The following is a 15,540-nucleotide window of genomic DNA, read 5'->3' as shown; positions in this document are numbered from 1 at the left end:
ACATTTATTTCATATGAGTTGCCGGCATCGTTGTCATTATATGCGGCTTAGTTGATTTCCCCCGAGACATTTTTCCCATGCTAGAATAACCTATCCTGTTTTTACGGATTTATTCCTACCGAAAAGACGAAAAAAAAACATATCTCACCGACTTCACAGTTGAACGGTTACTTAAAGGACATTTTTCCAATTTTATCTCACATAAAGTGAATCAAATCTGATTGCGATAGAATACTTTATGCTTTAGTCCCCTGTTGTCGTCGGTATCAAAGCTATTTTATATATATATATATATATAGCAGAACCGTATGTATGACGGCAATATTGTGGTGTTTTCCTTAAAGTTAATCAATTAATGGAATTTTCTTTAAAACCAGAAAAGTGTCTCATCAAATTTCACACTCATTTTGATATTAATCTTGTGACGATGGCAGTCATAAATCACTTTCAATTATTTTCAATTTTAATTGAATTAATTAACTGCGTTGAAAATGGGAAAACATTTTCGTTAACTTCGAATAATTCTAATCCATCCATGGTATATATGGGAGAGATAAAATACACATTCTATCCAACACCTATCGCACATCTCCATCATTACGTTGTATAGTTAAAACAGGAAATTTTATTTAATGGCACTGGCAATGGCAGGGTGTTGCAGCATTTAAATGGAATTGTTAAATGAGTATAAAACTAACGATAAAAACAAACAGCCAACACTACTGTAGTACAATAAAAATGCTTCAGATCTTTGTCTCAGCGATTGAATAATTTAACTTCATTGCCGGGGTACTTTTTAAATAATTTCCTTTTATTTAACTGGAACATTTTCATTTTCTGAAGAACGAAATGACGTAGACATTGCATTTATCTCAGCTAACATCAACATTTATTCGACCCTTCGGCCTGGGTCTTTGCAAGGAGAGGATGAGTGTTGAAACAAACTAAAAAAGAGTCAACAGTCGTTGATGGTAATTGTATGGAAGTAGGTTTGCGGGCATTTTTGTTTAATGGTAAGTAAATTAAGTGCCTTCGTTTCTTAGTTTTTTTTTTTTGCAAATTAAATGGTTACAATGTTGGAAAGAAAAGTTCAATGATGCACTTAAAGCAAAATAGTACTTCGTGTGACAGATGACAAATGGAGCACTATTTTGTATAAATGTTTTTTCCAAATTTGTTTACAGTGCCAAAATTTACACTGTTTAGTTTCAGTGCTCTACTTAGAGTACCATTCATGCTTGAAGTTCGTTGGACTTTCTCATACATAACAATGTCACCAATATAATTATCGAATCTTTTACTTCTGTGGATGGTTGCACTTTTAACAGTTGCATACAACATCTAGTACTTCCTTAGTTTTTACATTTTAATTACTATAAAAGACGGATATAAACAGTGTTCATCGCTTATTCGTTGTTTTTACTGCCGTTAACAAATGAAACAGCTGTCTGCAAAATGGTTGAAGCTACCGAGTACTCGTAAGTTTACCTAGCCTTTACACCTTTTACAAACAGAAACAAATAAGAATATATTACTTGTTTTCTTTAATGCATCGCAATCATAGCAAAAGGATATTTTATACTTCATTAGTTTCAACATACTCCTCGCTATCTGACACTCTGTGTTGGCACCGCACAACCCACTTCCAGAATAAGTGATCTGTGTGAGAGCTGCCAAGAGAGGTACTATTTTGTATTTAAAATTTTCCATGTTTTTTTTATTTTTGCCAAAATTTGTATTGTACACTAGCCAGTTTTAATACTCTCTCTAGAGCACCATTCATGTTTCAAGTGCGTTGTCGATAACACCAAACAGATGACATTCGATTATGCTATTCAAATTAAAACCGCTGGGTCATGAACTGAAAATTCACAGTTATGGGTGGGCGATTTTCGCAGCGAGCATGTACCTTACAAATATTTGTTTAAAAAATACACAGCCAACAACGTTGAATTAAGTGACGCATTTCGCTTCAGCTGATCCACTCACGTAAACGAAGGTTTTTTAAGCATTTATACGGTTTAAGCACTACCTCTCACGTTAATTCGTATAACAAGTATAAACACTTTTGTTTGTTTGAGTACATCAGCTGAAAAAAAGCTGAAACAAAATGCGTCACATATTTCTAAATCACCGACTGTAACATCTTAATATGGCGAGGTCAAATTCACACTTTATTTGACTTAATATTAGATATTTAACCTAACTATTCACGAAGTCTTTCCGACTGAATACTTTACATTCCAATACGTAGCACTAATTACTATACAGCCTCCACACATCTCAATACCACTCCAAGGGATAGCTGCTAATTACTCATTACAAAGAGTCAACAATAGACAGTGCTATGAGTCAACTAAAAATATAAATTACGACAATTTGAGTTCAACTCAAACACAACAATCACTTAATTTTCGTAAGATGTCTCCATTAAATTGAATTCATTTTTAAATTTATTAAATTTCCTTGGTTTGGCAGATAAAACATAATTTCCATTTAATCTTTCTATCTTGAAAAAACATTCACGACCCTAGTTTCGACAATAGCAGTAAAAATATCCATCAAAACTCCCACACTCCACCACATATACATTATATCCATGGCATGTTTAACTGATGATTTCCATCCAAATACAATGCCGGGAATGGAGAGATAAAAAGTCATCGACGATATTACACTGTATAGTATATACTGTATTTAGGCCAAGACCGTAAACATTCCGATTCTCTTTTTTTTAATGCTTTATGCGGAATATGTTGTGAATCACAAGTTTCTTCTTTTCGCTTTCTCGAGTGTATTTGCTGAAAGTCGGTTTGTATATGTAAGTAGCCAAAGAAGCTATTTGTCATATGTACGGCGCCACAGAATCTTCCGATAAACGAAGGGTATTTACGCAATGGAACCCCGAAAAAACATGCATATAGACATAATGTCGAGACGTGCGCCTCAGTGGCGTCGAAACTATTTTTACAATCAATCGTTTGTTGTAATAAAACTGTTATGGATCTATCTGTATGAAGTCGGGATTCTGCGAATGGTGTCATTGAAAACTATAAAAAGCAGCAAATGTAACCGCTTTGAACGCGTTGAAATGGTCGGGAATAAAAATTCAATAGAAATGTAATCAAGTCGTGTTATACTTAACGCTTGAAAATGCTTTCGACAAACATTTTCATTTCAAGGCGATTTTAAATTGACCACCTACTCACAGTCTCGGAATGGTGCCCTTTGTGAACATAAATCACAATTCATTTGACAAATATGTATATACGAGGCTAGCCTGGCTGTATTTCGGGTGCTGGGAAATACTTATGCCAAGTGTATAACTTAGGTATGCATTCGAATAAAATATCTGTCTACAGTCGAAAAGGGGTTGGGAGAAAATTGAAATTGCACAAAAAGGGTGGATCTGTGAAAATTCATTGCGATGAATACATTACTGTGTTTTTTGCTGATCCCATGGAATAATTGTCTTAAAATAAACACATTTTATTCGCGACAAAATTGTTTGCCTATTCAAATGAATTGAACTTGCTACATGAATAGGGATTGTTCGATCCTGGACCCTTTTACGTAAATTGATATTGATTAGACGATGTTTGGTTTTAGAGAGCGAAATAATCGTTACGCTTTTCAGGCTGATGACGCGAAAGTACTATGGTATTACGGGCAGCAAAATCATCTGTTATAGACAGCAACGACAAAACAAAGCGTTTAGCACTAGCTACCGTTGTATATATAGAAATATATGCGCTAAAACAAATGAAGTAAAAGATTCCACAATGATGAATTATGGCTGTCATTCTTATCGGGTCTCTGTTTCAATTCTTAACTACGATAAAATGTCAAATGTCAAACATTTTAGTGTCTTTGATAGATAAAACATTTAAAATGTTGGAGACACTGAAAACTGAACTGAAATCACTAGAATGTACGACATTTTAACGGTTAACTACGATAGAATTGAAAAAGAGACCAGAGGGGAATGACAGCGGTATATCCTCTCCAGGACATGAAAATATTTTTTCGATTTTTCTTGATTTTCGCTAAGTTTTCACAATTTTTCTTGAAATTTTTATTCGCGAAAATTTTGGAAAATAGAGAAAATCTAGCGAAAATCGAGATAATTCTTCACTGTTGTCATTACCCAGTAAACGTCATAATAGTGAAGTTGGTCCACATGAAAAAATAAGTTCCACTACAATGTCAGTAATTTTCACAGTGGTCAATCTAAAATCACGCCGGTTTAAATTATTTTTTTTGGATTCTCGGAATTCTGTGATTTTAGATTGACCACTGATTGACGCCCGGATGAAAAATAATGTGTACACCTCGCGGAGAAATAGTAAATTCCAACTCGAGAGAATTGCTGCTCTCGCTTCGCTCTGACCTCAAATTTTCGCTCTTGTTGAAATTTCCTATTTTACCTTCTTGGTAAACAGATAACCATTTTTGAATTTTCCCACACTTTCCTCGATTTTCCAAACAAATACGTTTGAGAAAAATTGTGAAAATTTAAAAAAAAAATGGAAAATGAGTAAAAAATTTGGAAAAGTTAAAAACCGGAAAATCGTTAAAAATGACTACGAAAATTCTCTATTTCCAAGAAAATACGTGATGGGTGGTCGATCTTGACTTCACCTTGTACCTTGTAACAGACTGCTCATTTTCTCACCTTACGAGCATATGAAAAAGAATCTCTTCACGGGAATTCGAAATTGCTATACGTCTTTTTCCATTAGTTCCATTCAAATAATTGCATTTAAATGTACTGGAGTAAAACCCTTTTATAGATATTTCGATTGTGTCTATGTTTCGTCTTACATAATATTTGCTGTCTAGTCATGCATCTAATTATTTCAATTTAATCTAACGCATTTTGTCCGCTTCTTCTTTCATTCCGAACATTTTCAAAAACTTATTAAATAGAACAACGCAAGGTGTTTTTCTGCGAAAGATACAATAACTATTGTTCCCAATTTTCCCGAAAGAATAACCCCTTTCTACTAACTATACGGCATCCCCGAGCCCCAACCCTTTTGATGTTTGTACATGAATCCCTATTGTCATGATACGGTAAATGTGTATATGTATAGACATTGAAATCGTAACTGAACCATTTTAATCACGTTAATGCATTCGTTTATTGTTGTGGATTTTGTGACTTTTTCCACAGTGCATTAGAGCTGAAAAATATGTGTTTTACCCATCAGACAATGCAATTTGAGGGATTTTTTAACTTTTATTTTCTGTATATTGCGGTAACATTTCCGATGTCTTAGACGGTATAGGAAAGAAGACGAGTTGAAAATTTGAACCAATTAAATTTTACAGAAATATTATATGATAGACATAATGGATGGGATACTTTCAGACATAAAATACGAGTTGTCATCCCCCGTTTCAGCAACGTTGTCAAAAAATTTCTGAAATCGGATTAAATTCCCTATCCACTTCTCTTGTTGTGATACATTTTTAGTCGGCGTCATCAAAACCAAAATTATATTTCGCTTTCCACCCCAACATCAATATTATATCGGTGGATGTGTATGTATATGGTAGCATTTAGTTGAACATCCGAACATGGTTTGCTTTAAATTTGATAATGATTATGTCCTTCTTTTAGCCATTAATTTACTATGACTTTTTGGCAGCCAACATTGTCAGCATTTTATGATGTTATTATACATGCAGAAAATTAAAAGAAAAAAGCGAAACATTTGCTACCCCAATGCATGCGGAGAGATCTGCTGTGTGTAAACTCTCAATGCTTCTTTTTACATCTATAATGGGTTTGGACTTTTTATGTATGATGTGCAACAACAACAACAACAACAACAAAAAAACATCAAACCGAATCTGTTTAATGGGGTGGCGATACATATCTCTCGTATCCTCGTACTACATTTATTTATTGTGCACGTCTCATACGTCTATTATTATGGATATTTGCTAGAAAAACTTTTCTCTGGCAAAATGGCTTTTCATTGAGTTTTTTCTCATAAAATTATCCCGTCAATGTACAAAATCATATTTTCAATGCCAATCATACATATTTCATATTATTTTCCTTCTCGTCTTTATAATAAATGTTGTGTAACTGTTACAATAAATTGGACTGGCTGTTATTTTCGGGCTTTTTTTGATCATAATATCCCCATATTTCTATTCATAGTGATATCCCCATTGTGTTGCTTTTTCTATTCAATGGTTTCAATAGCAGAGTTATAAATAGCGTATACGCCTTTAGTTTAAGTTCCTTTTGAAATCACCTATGTAAATTAGGCATCAAAGTCTACCTTCACCATGACGTCCGGAACCAACAAACCGAAATTCGATACAATTCTAAAGAAGAATTTGATTTTAGGTATCGAAGCAAGTTACAGATTTTCAGATTTGCCAGATGAAAATTGCGTTCAAAAGCCTGTCTCTTAAATCGAATATTTTTTGGACAGATCTTAGACGAGATGTTGTCGTTGTTGAACCAATGCTGTTTGTATGATAAGATAAATTGTTTTCACTTATAAAGACAAGACAAAGTCACAAATAATTAATCTTTCATAAACAAAATATCACGTTTACTAGTAAATCTGTTACTTCTTTTGTTAAAACTTTTAATGTAAAGGAATCGTCAAGTGTTTGATAGATAATCTTTTACTTCATTTGTTTCAGTAGCAATTTTACTATATAATAACACGTTAAGCTGCGGCCATCGTTTACTTCTGTCATTGCCGACGATAACAGATGATTCTGCAATGATTATAACTTTGACAGATTTTTTGATATATTTAAAGCTGATGGTGTAGCCACTTAGGTACTACCTCTTTATTTTGTGGTTAGGAAGGCTGAAGCTTCCAGGTTAATTTTTCACAACAAAGGCATCCGCAGTTTCATCTGAGGTGAAGAAATCACTATTTTCTCACATGTGTTGTAAAATAACATTGAGTGGCACTCGTCAAATGAATTAGTATTTTATTTCACTTTATAATACTTTGACTATTCGCACAATGTGCGATCATTGTCATGTGGATTTGAAATGTCAAATTAGTTGTCATTTTCACAAACTTTAAAAAATTTATATGACATTTTATTTTTTAGAGGTTAGCTTTGTGAAAATGACAGTTAACTGCATAATATCATATGCACTTGACAATAAGCCGTGAGAAAAAATAACATTTCTCACTTGAACTGTCACTTTGTTTATGTTTTCAAAAATGGTTCGGGGAATTGATGTTTTTTGTTTCGTTTATGAAAAACGGTAGATAACACCTCGCACATATGAAAAACGTAGTGTTCAACCTGTTCACAAACATCGCTCTTGTTGGAATTTCCTATTAATCCTATCGGTAAACAAATAACTATTCTTTGCGTGAGTAGAGTATCCACTGCACACGTATGTATAGAAATTAAAGTCCTTTTAACACCTGACATATGAGTGATAATGCTTGACGCTAGAGATATGACATGATCAGATGATTGGCGAAGAATCCTTCCGCTATCATACATTTCAACTGAAATTGCGTACATTTACGCTAGCTTATTGTTAGATTGGAAGTAAAACTTCGTAATCGTCTACAGAAAATGCAATTTATCGCTTTGATATCGATAAGGACTTATCTTTACAATCGATTACATAGAGGTATCGATTATGTAGTTTAATTAACATTAATACAAACGGCATTAATACAAGGCTTATCGTCATATCGTAAATCTGCTACTTCTTTGTTAAAGTATTTCACAATATTAAACTTCATTAGGTTCAACATATATTTTGCTACATAAGAGAATAGGTAATTTTTGCTTTAATTTTCGCTTATGATTGCATTGAATACGTTGACAAGTTAGGCTGACAACATCTGCTTCAAACAGCCAGATAAGAGAATTTAATAATTACACCCAAAAAGCCAAACTAACCCGCAAACTAATAAGACAACACTTGAAGACGACGAAGAAATAACCTCAAGAATTCTACAAAATATAAGGAAAGATCTTGTACCGACTCCAACCGACACTTTAAAGCTGAACAATGTCATCTGTTCATCGATTTTGCTTGGAATGTTCCACTAATTGAAAGTTATTGCTGGTGCGTGGTTCACAAACCTAATATTTTGGTAAGGAAAGTTTTACACTCCAAATGTTTTTTTTTTCTCGTTCACCTTTAAAACAATGTCGAGCCACAGAAAATCTTGTCCAAACTATGTAGACAATGAACGACCTTTTCTTTCTGCTATGGATTTCTCCAAAATGAAAAATGAGAACACACTTTAAAAACGGAACAGTCAATTCAGCCACTTAATATAGTACAACAACGCTGGTGAACCGTTCATACATTGGTACATAAATTCTCCATTTACAAGCCGAAAAGAGTATAATACCGGAGAAGGAAAAAAAAACTTTTTTTTTATTTATAAGGGCGAGTATGTTATATGAAAAGTAAATTGTCGTCAACAGTCACATCACGTGCGAGACAAGTGTCTTAATATTGTCGCGGTTGCAAAGAAAAAAAAATTGCTCATGGACTTGATAAAGAAAAGTTTTCAACGCATTATTTCCATACATATACAAAACGGAATTTAAAGCCAGTTATTGAACGAAAGAAATTTTTTGGCATCTTGCGGTCAGAAAACGACTCATTACCGTCTCGCTCAAAATCAGTCTTTCGCATTTTCTGGCCTCAAGACAACGAAGAACCGTACTGTCTTGCTGGGAAATTCGTGTGGTATGCATTCTTCGTCTTCGGCTCGAAATAAAACCTTCCCTCACACCTCTACAAAAAATGTTCTAGCGAAACAGCAATGTACTATTTTTATAGTCATTCTGGTTTGTAAACCGGGCTCAATAGCATTATCCACTACACGAATGCAATAAAGAAAGAAAAACTTTTTTTAAAGCGCATCGTAGCTACTTCCTCATATAAACATCTCTATAATACCACTTGAACAGGGTTTGAACGTCATCAGCATAATCGATGACACGGATCTCATATACAGTAGTAAGTGCTTCGTACGATGAAAAAAATGTAAATGGCACATCGTTCCAACGCTTAAAGGGATTGAGAAATTCATTGAAAAGAGGTTGGTATCAAGATGATGCGTGATTTTATCGAAAATTAAAATATTTTTTGCCTTTCATTAACCGTCTCCTTTCTATGTTTGTTTGTTGTGTGGCTACCTCTTGTCGTATCTCCCATCGTTAGAGGTAAAGGTATTGTCAGACCGAAATCTGATTTTCTTTGTAGACAAAATATAAATTTCTTGGATCCATCCCCAATTTATCCGAGTAAGACATTTACTACCGCTAACAATGTTGTTAAAACGGTAAATTTATTGCAAGATTCACATCAACAAAACATCCACCACCGACCGATATGCTCATAAAATCTGATGTTATTTATTAGTCACATCGATACAGATTTGTAACGATGAGCACATGAAACATGAAAAAAATAAAACGCAAAGACGAAAAAGTTGCTTTTCCACCCCCAATTTATTATGAAGTCAGTTTGTTATGAAGAACAGCATTCCACTTTGTTGGTGTAGTGTTTTCGGCATTGTAAAACATAACGTAACACAGTATGATGTCGTGGTTTTTCAACGATTTAATTCGACCCCTGGGGAACCATTTATCGTCGGTGTAATATTATAAACACGAGTATAACTGACAATCGTCTCGGTAATCATTTAATGTTTTGGCAGAATTCTTTTCGGTGATGTCTTTTTGCCTTGTTATTAATTTTACGGTTAAGATTTGTGGATTACAGCAGGGATTTCAGCAACAGTGTTACATTTTAGTGTTACCTCGAGTGTTACATTTTGGAGATCTGTTCGTTGGACAAAGTGGTCATTTTTGTGCAAAGGATTACTTGCACCGAAAAGCTTTACAAAACTGACGACAGAGTGGTCAGTTGTGAACAAACGACTCGATTAAAAAAAATGGATGTTTTGGTTCTCTGTTTGAAAGCTTGAGGATAGATTAAGTGAATATTCTTCAATACATTTCAGGGAATTTAATTTGAGAAATTCCCTAAAATTCCTAAAAATTTCCGAATTTCACCGAAAATCCTTTTGATAACTAGTCCAGTACATCAGATCAAAGTGAACATTTACAGCAATATCATAGAGATTCTATACCATAGTTCAATCTTTTTCTTTTTCTATTCGTCCAACGCGCTTCAAGTAGTACTCTAAATAGGGTACTGAAACTTAACAGTGTGTACACCAAATATATTACTCTTTCTGTCCAAACAATAGCTTAGTGTTTGATAGAAAATCTATTACTTCATTGTTCTCTAACATACAACTCACTATATAAAAGAGCACAAGTCAGAGCTCAACGCTTATTTTTGTCTTCATCGTCGATAACAGATGATTAGCCATTTGTGAAATGACTTATCATCCTCTGAGTCAAAGTTCTATGGTATATGGGCTCTATGATTGATGTGAAAGAACATTGATCATTCAATTTGCTGATGATGCCTTAACTATTCGTTGCAAAGCGTTTAGTAATATTAAAAAGAAATGTAGAGCGGTGTTGCACCCGTTGCACCAACCATTTTTTAAGTTCAATTTTCTGATTACTGATTTCTGTTTTAGCTCTATAGACCCCAACGCAAATACTTTGTTTCAAACACGACAGAGTAAAGTTAACCAGGCAGGAGCGCTTGTTTGATTAGGGACCTGAATAATCTAGTAGCCCTTGATATTTTGCGAATAAAATTTTTCAATTTATGTCAGTGTTCATTTGAGTTAATTTTCATCCCATGTATTAGGTCCCTTATTTGACGTTTCGAAAATGAACCGCTCCTGCCTGGTTTATTTTACTCTGCCGTGGTTTCAAACGATTACATGTTACTCTTTTTATATCGTTGTATTACACTCTCAGGAGATCATTTACTGTAAGTCGTTAATCATATTATAACTTGGAAAATATGGAGAGAGAGGAGAAAAAAAGACTTCGCAAATGGACTGGTTTATCATTTTGTATCCAACATCATTAAAATCAATTCTTCTATTATAATCTAGTGAAACGTTTGCAGCATTATAACCAAACGAAAATTCATGTAACTATACTCCCCTTCTTTATCTCCGACAAAATATTACGTAAGCCTCTTAATGACGTTTATCATACACGGAAAATATTGACATAATACTCTCTAGTAGTGACTCCAAAGCCGGATTATTTTATACAAAATTTACGGTGTAGAATTTGTTTTTTAAAAAGTATTTTCTTCGGCATTATTGTGCAGAAGAGTATAATAAATTGCCCGTGCATTTACGAGCCTATTTCATTAAGCCGTTTGATAACAATCGATTACTGACGAGTGGAACGTTTTTGAGTTAGCTTAGGTTGTACTTACCCTCCGGAAAAGAGGTTGCTGGTACGATCCTTCAATCCTCCTACTATATGCATGGTTCCTAACGGTCTATTTGAAGGATGCAGTGAAAAAGTGAGATGAACTTATAAAGTATCCAAAGTGTAACACATTTTATCTTGAAGCCATTATTCTGTAAAAAAGAAAAGGAATGAAAAGGGTTAACATTAGAACTCTTTTTGATGATAAATAGAAATGAAAATCATATAGCAAAGTAAACTTGTCGGTAAAATTGATGAAGTAGGTATATGAATGTCACAGTTCAATATACCGGCAAAAAAGTAGTAAACGCAACAAAAACCTTATTTTCAGATTATGAAAAACTTTCGATGATATGCCACTCGATAAAAATTAATTAAAGATCTGACCAACTTGGCTTATTTAGAACAGAAAGTCTATAAATTCCTAAAAAGAATCTCTAGACTCTCTACCTTTTAAAAGAACAAACGTAATCGCTAATTTTTCGATAGAGAATCTTTTCCTTCATTTGTTTTAACATTAATTTTTTCTATATAAGACCTCATTATAACCGTAGAGTATTGCTTACGCTGTCGCATCTTTCTATAACAGATCCCGTTGAAAATATTCCGTTTGATAGAGGTGTTCATCAACGTAAGTCGCACTTAATACAGATCGTGTGAAAAATTATGTTGAACATTTTTTTTTTAAATCTGAGATTGTCACACAAGCTTTCATGAGCCAAATCTACCAGTCAAATCAACTCAGAATTTTCATAGCCAAAATTGCAAACCTTGGGAAATGTCATACCGATCGCCATTTTATAAGAAACTCGGGAACACACCACTTAATGCAGGGGCCACTGAAAGACCAGTGTCCAAAGTGAGTCCGGAGCATGTTGAAGGAACTGTTTTTCGGTAGAGTTTAGTACCCTAATGAAGAAAAGGTAGGGTGCCAGGCTGAGATCCTGGCAAGGCACTTGCAAAGTATCCACCAGATAATTATCTACGAAATAAAGTAGAAACAACGAGAAGTCGTCGATTTACTTTATGGAGAAATAAGATTATTTGACCAAGATCCACCCTGTACTTTCCAAAACATTTGACTATTTCTTTCGCGTTCAAAATTTAAAGATTTGCGTATCCCAATTAATATATATTCTTCAAGCACTTGGAAAGCGAAGGAATTGTATGAAAATGGAGCATTTTCTTCAAAAACTCAAAAAAGTCGAAAGCCTTTAATGATTTTTTCAGCCCATCCTGTATTTTCCACAATCTTTTTGTGTTTGGAAATGTTGTTCAGAATTCAAAACTCTACATTTTTGCCGAAGAAACTAAATTTTTATCTTTTCGGGTTCTCTTGATATTCAATGAAAATCGTGAAAAAACACGGATTTCTGGCTTTGAGCCGTCGCCAAAAGTTTTTTTCATCAGGGTATTAAACTCTACTGAAAAACAGTTTACCATGCTCCAGAACTCACTTTGGAGGCAGGTCTTTTAGACTAACTTCTCGTGATTTTACTTAAAAAATTCACTACATCAATGTTCGCTATCATCTGAATGTCTGAATAAGCATTTTTCACGAACGACAAATGCATCTCAGTATAATCTGCTACGTCTGCAGTTTAAACCATGACACTAAATCTTTTATTTCATTTGTTTTTACATATGTTTTGCTTTATAATAGAATGTGTGTAACAAGATGCTCAATATTTTTGGCTTAGTTCTCAATAACAGATGAAATAGATTATCTTATAATTTTTTGGATTTTCGAATGCGGTTTTAGAAAGTTTAGAATTCTTTAAAATGAAACAAACTAAGAAAATTCTGGAAATATTAGTAAAATCGTGATAATTCTAATTTTCTCGGATTCCTTGTTAAATATTCAATCAAGTCGATACCTTTGAGGGAGATGAGTCTGAATATGGTCTTGACGAAATTAGGTAAAAAATATCTTCTAAGATTTTTTTCAGGTTTTTTTTAAAACTTTTCCCAAAAATAGTTCCACACTCTTTCACCGTCAAAATTTGAATAGAGAAATTCATATTTGCGACTTTGTCTTGGTATTTATAAATCAGCCAAACTCAGATGTGAGACTGAAATCGGTTCACGGACAGGGCTTATTTTTAAGGGAATTCAATTCCCAAAAATTGCTTAAAATTCCTCAAAATTGCTTAAAATTCCTCAAAATTGCTAATTCGGTTTTTTCTTAAATACAATCCGAATATAGAAAACAACTAAAGAGGCCATAAAAACAATGAACACTGAACACACTTCGATCTATTGTCATTTTAGAGAAAGAGATAAAAAGTGACGGAAAAATTGGGAAATTTTCGGGAATTTAATTCCTCTAAATAGGTCCTGGTTTGTGGTTCATATTTTGACTTTAGAGTGTAGAAAGACGAAGTTTAAGATGAATAAAATTCTTGGATATTTTTTGAAAATATAAAAGTTTGGGAAATCATTTCCTGTTTAATAAGCCATGCGAGGGCTGGCCGTATATATCGATTCTCAGCAATGTCCCAGCCCATAGGGTATTGGTGTTGATATACGACTTTCGAGCTTACGAAGCTATGTCTTTCCCTAATGTGATATGTAAGCAACTATTAAAATATAATTCTCTTTATATTAAATCAGTTGTTAACCTGTTACAGACGCCAAGCATATGAAGAGTATTATTATCGGGTCTACTACATTACATCGATCTAAAAGTACTTTTAATCGGTTTACTTCAAATCTTGTACTTCAATTTTTTTTAACGCGTATTTTACTTTAGAAACCCAGGGCTTGTCATTATTTTTGTCGTCGTTGTCCATAATACAGAGGAATAACCGTATGTGACAGAATAACAATGACAATGAAGGGAAAGATTTTTCATGAAATCATTCATAAAACCAGTGAAAGGCTCGGTAGCTATTTTAATATGCTTGCCGTAGGACACTCTTTCGTGTAAAAGAAATATCTGAAAATCCTCGAAATTTCTTGAAATATTCGAAGTGAGTTTTAATTTTTTACAGAATTTTTGGAAATTAAAAATTGACCCAGACGAGATATGAAAACTCGACCCTTACGAGGACAATTTCACACCTCCAACCATTAAGAAACAGCAAGCATATCAAATCATTGAATCTGGTACCTCTTTTGTTCAAAGTATCTATCTGTATAAAATCTTTTACTTCATTAATTTTTACTAACAAAAAGGCCACATTAACCGGAGGTTGTTTTTGTCATTGAATTCTAATCTCTTCATCCTAAATTCTTTTTTAAAATTCTCCACTGACTCTCATTACGTAACAGCGCTAGGGTCAGTTTCTGGTGTCCATGATAATACAACTCAATGGTATACATACGTTAGGAAGAATGTCTGAAATTATCCGTCTGGAATGATTAATCCTAATGAAATAATCGATTTTTTCATAACTTGATTTAGTAGATCTCTTTGAAAGTAATTGAGCGTTAATCAATCAGAAAGTTCGTTTATTGAGCAGAAATTTATTTTTTTCGAGTTTTTCACATAACCAACCGACGATAGTTTATATATCATTGACGAGACAAGCGAAGCTAATATTTTAATGAAAATATTTTATCGTCAAAATAATTGAATTTTAATGAAAAATTATTTTAAAAAAAAGTTTCTCAACTAACTTTACACTGAATTGCTTCCAGCAAACGATGTTACACGAACGGTAAAATTGACAAAACGGAGAGTCCTTAAATATAACGACAACTATTTGTTATTTGCTGTTCAATTACCCACTGTTTAACAACTAATTAGTCACAATTTTCACTAATTACAAAAATTAAAACTAAAAAATAATTCACTTCTGTATCACTGTCTGGACAGAGGAATTATTCCCAGCTGTACTCTGTCTGAATCACTAGATGTTAAAAGCACTGATACAGCACGAACGACTGCCAAATAGCTTCTGACGAAGTATTCTCTCTTTTCTGCCAACAATCCGTTTTATCTCGTCCATGGGAATGGAAATACTTTCACCTCATTCTTTCCAACGAAACTGTTGAAAATGATGATAAGAAACATTTTCCGGCGCAATCGCATGGTCCGTTTTCAATCTCACCCTCAAACTTTGGGTGGCAACAGTGTAACCAGTCGTATGGAAATTCAAAATTTATCCAATCCCTCAATAACAAGGGTGGAGCTTTAAGTTACTTTGTTTCAGGTAACGAACATATTATACGTGTGTGTTCGTT

At 33.7% G+C, this 15,540-nt stretch overlaps 1 protein-coding gene across 1 annotated transcript in view; it reads right to left on the bottom strand.

Annotated features, from left to right (window-relative positions):
• Positions 1-15,254, bottom strand: part of LOC119078720 (vesicular glutamate transporter 1) — a 48,938-nt gene extending 33,684 nt beyond the window's left edge. The window contains exons 1-2 of the mRNA XM_037186393.1: positions 14,974-15,254; positions 11,357-11,504 (exon numbers count right to left, since the gene is read on the bottom strand). Of these exons, the coding sequence (XP_037042288.1) occupies positions 11,357-11,409 (53 nt within the window). The 5' untranslated portion in view covers positions 11,410-11,504; positions 14,974-15,254. The remainder of the gene's footprint in view (positions 1-11,356; positions 11,505-14,973) is intronic.
• Between the last annotated feature and the right edge of the window lie 286 nt (positions 15,255-15,540).

Source organism: Bradysia coprophila, unplaced genomic scaffold, assembly GCF_014529535.1.
Source record: "Bradysia coprophila strain Holo2 unplaced genomic scaffold, BU_Bcop_v1 contig_297, whole genome shotgun sequence".
Taxonomy (NCBI): domain Eukaryota; kingdom Metazoa; phylum Arthropoda; class Insecta; order Diptera; family Sciaridae; genus Bradysia; species Bradysia coprophila.
This window is presented reverse-complemented; position numbering and strand designations above follow the sequence as displayed.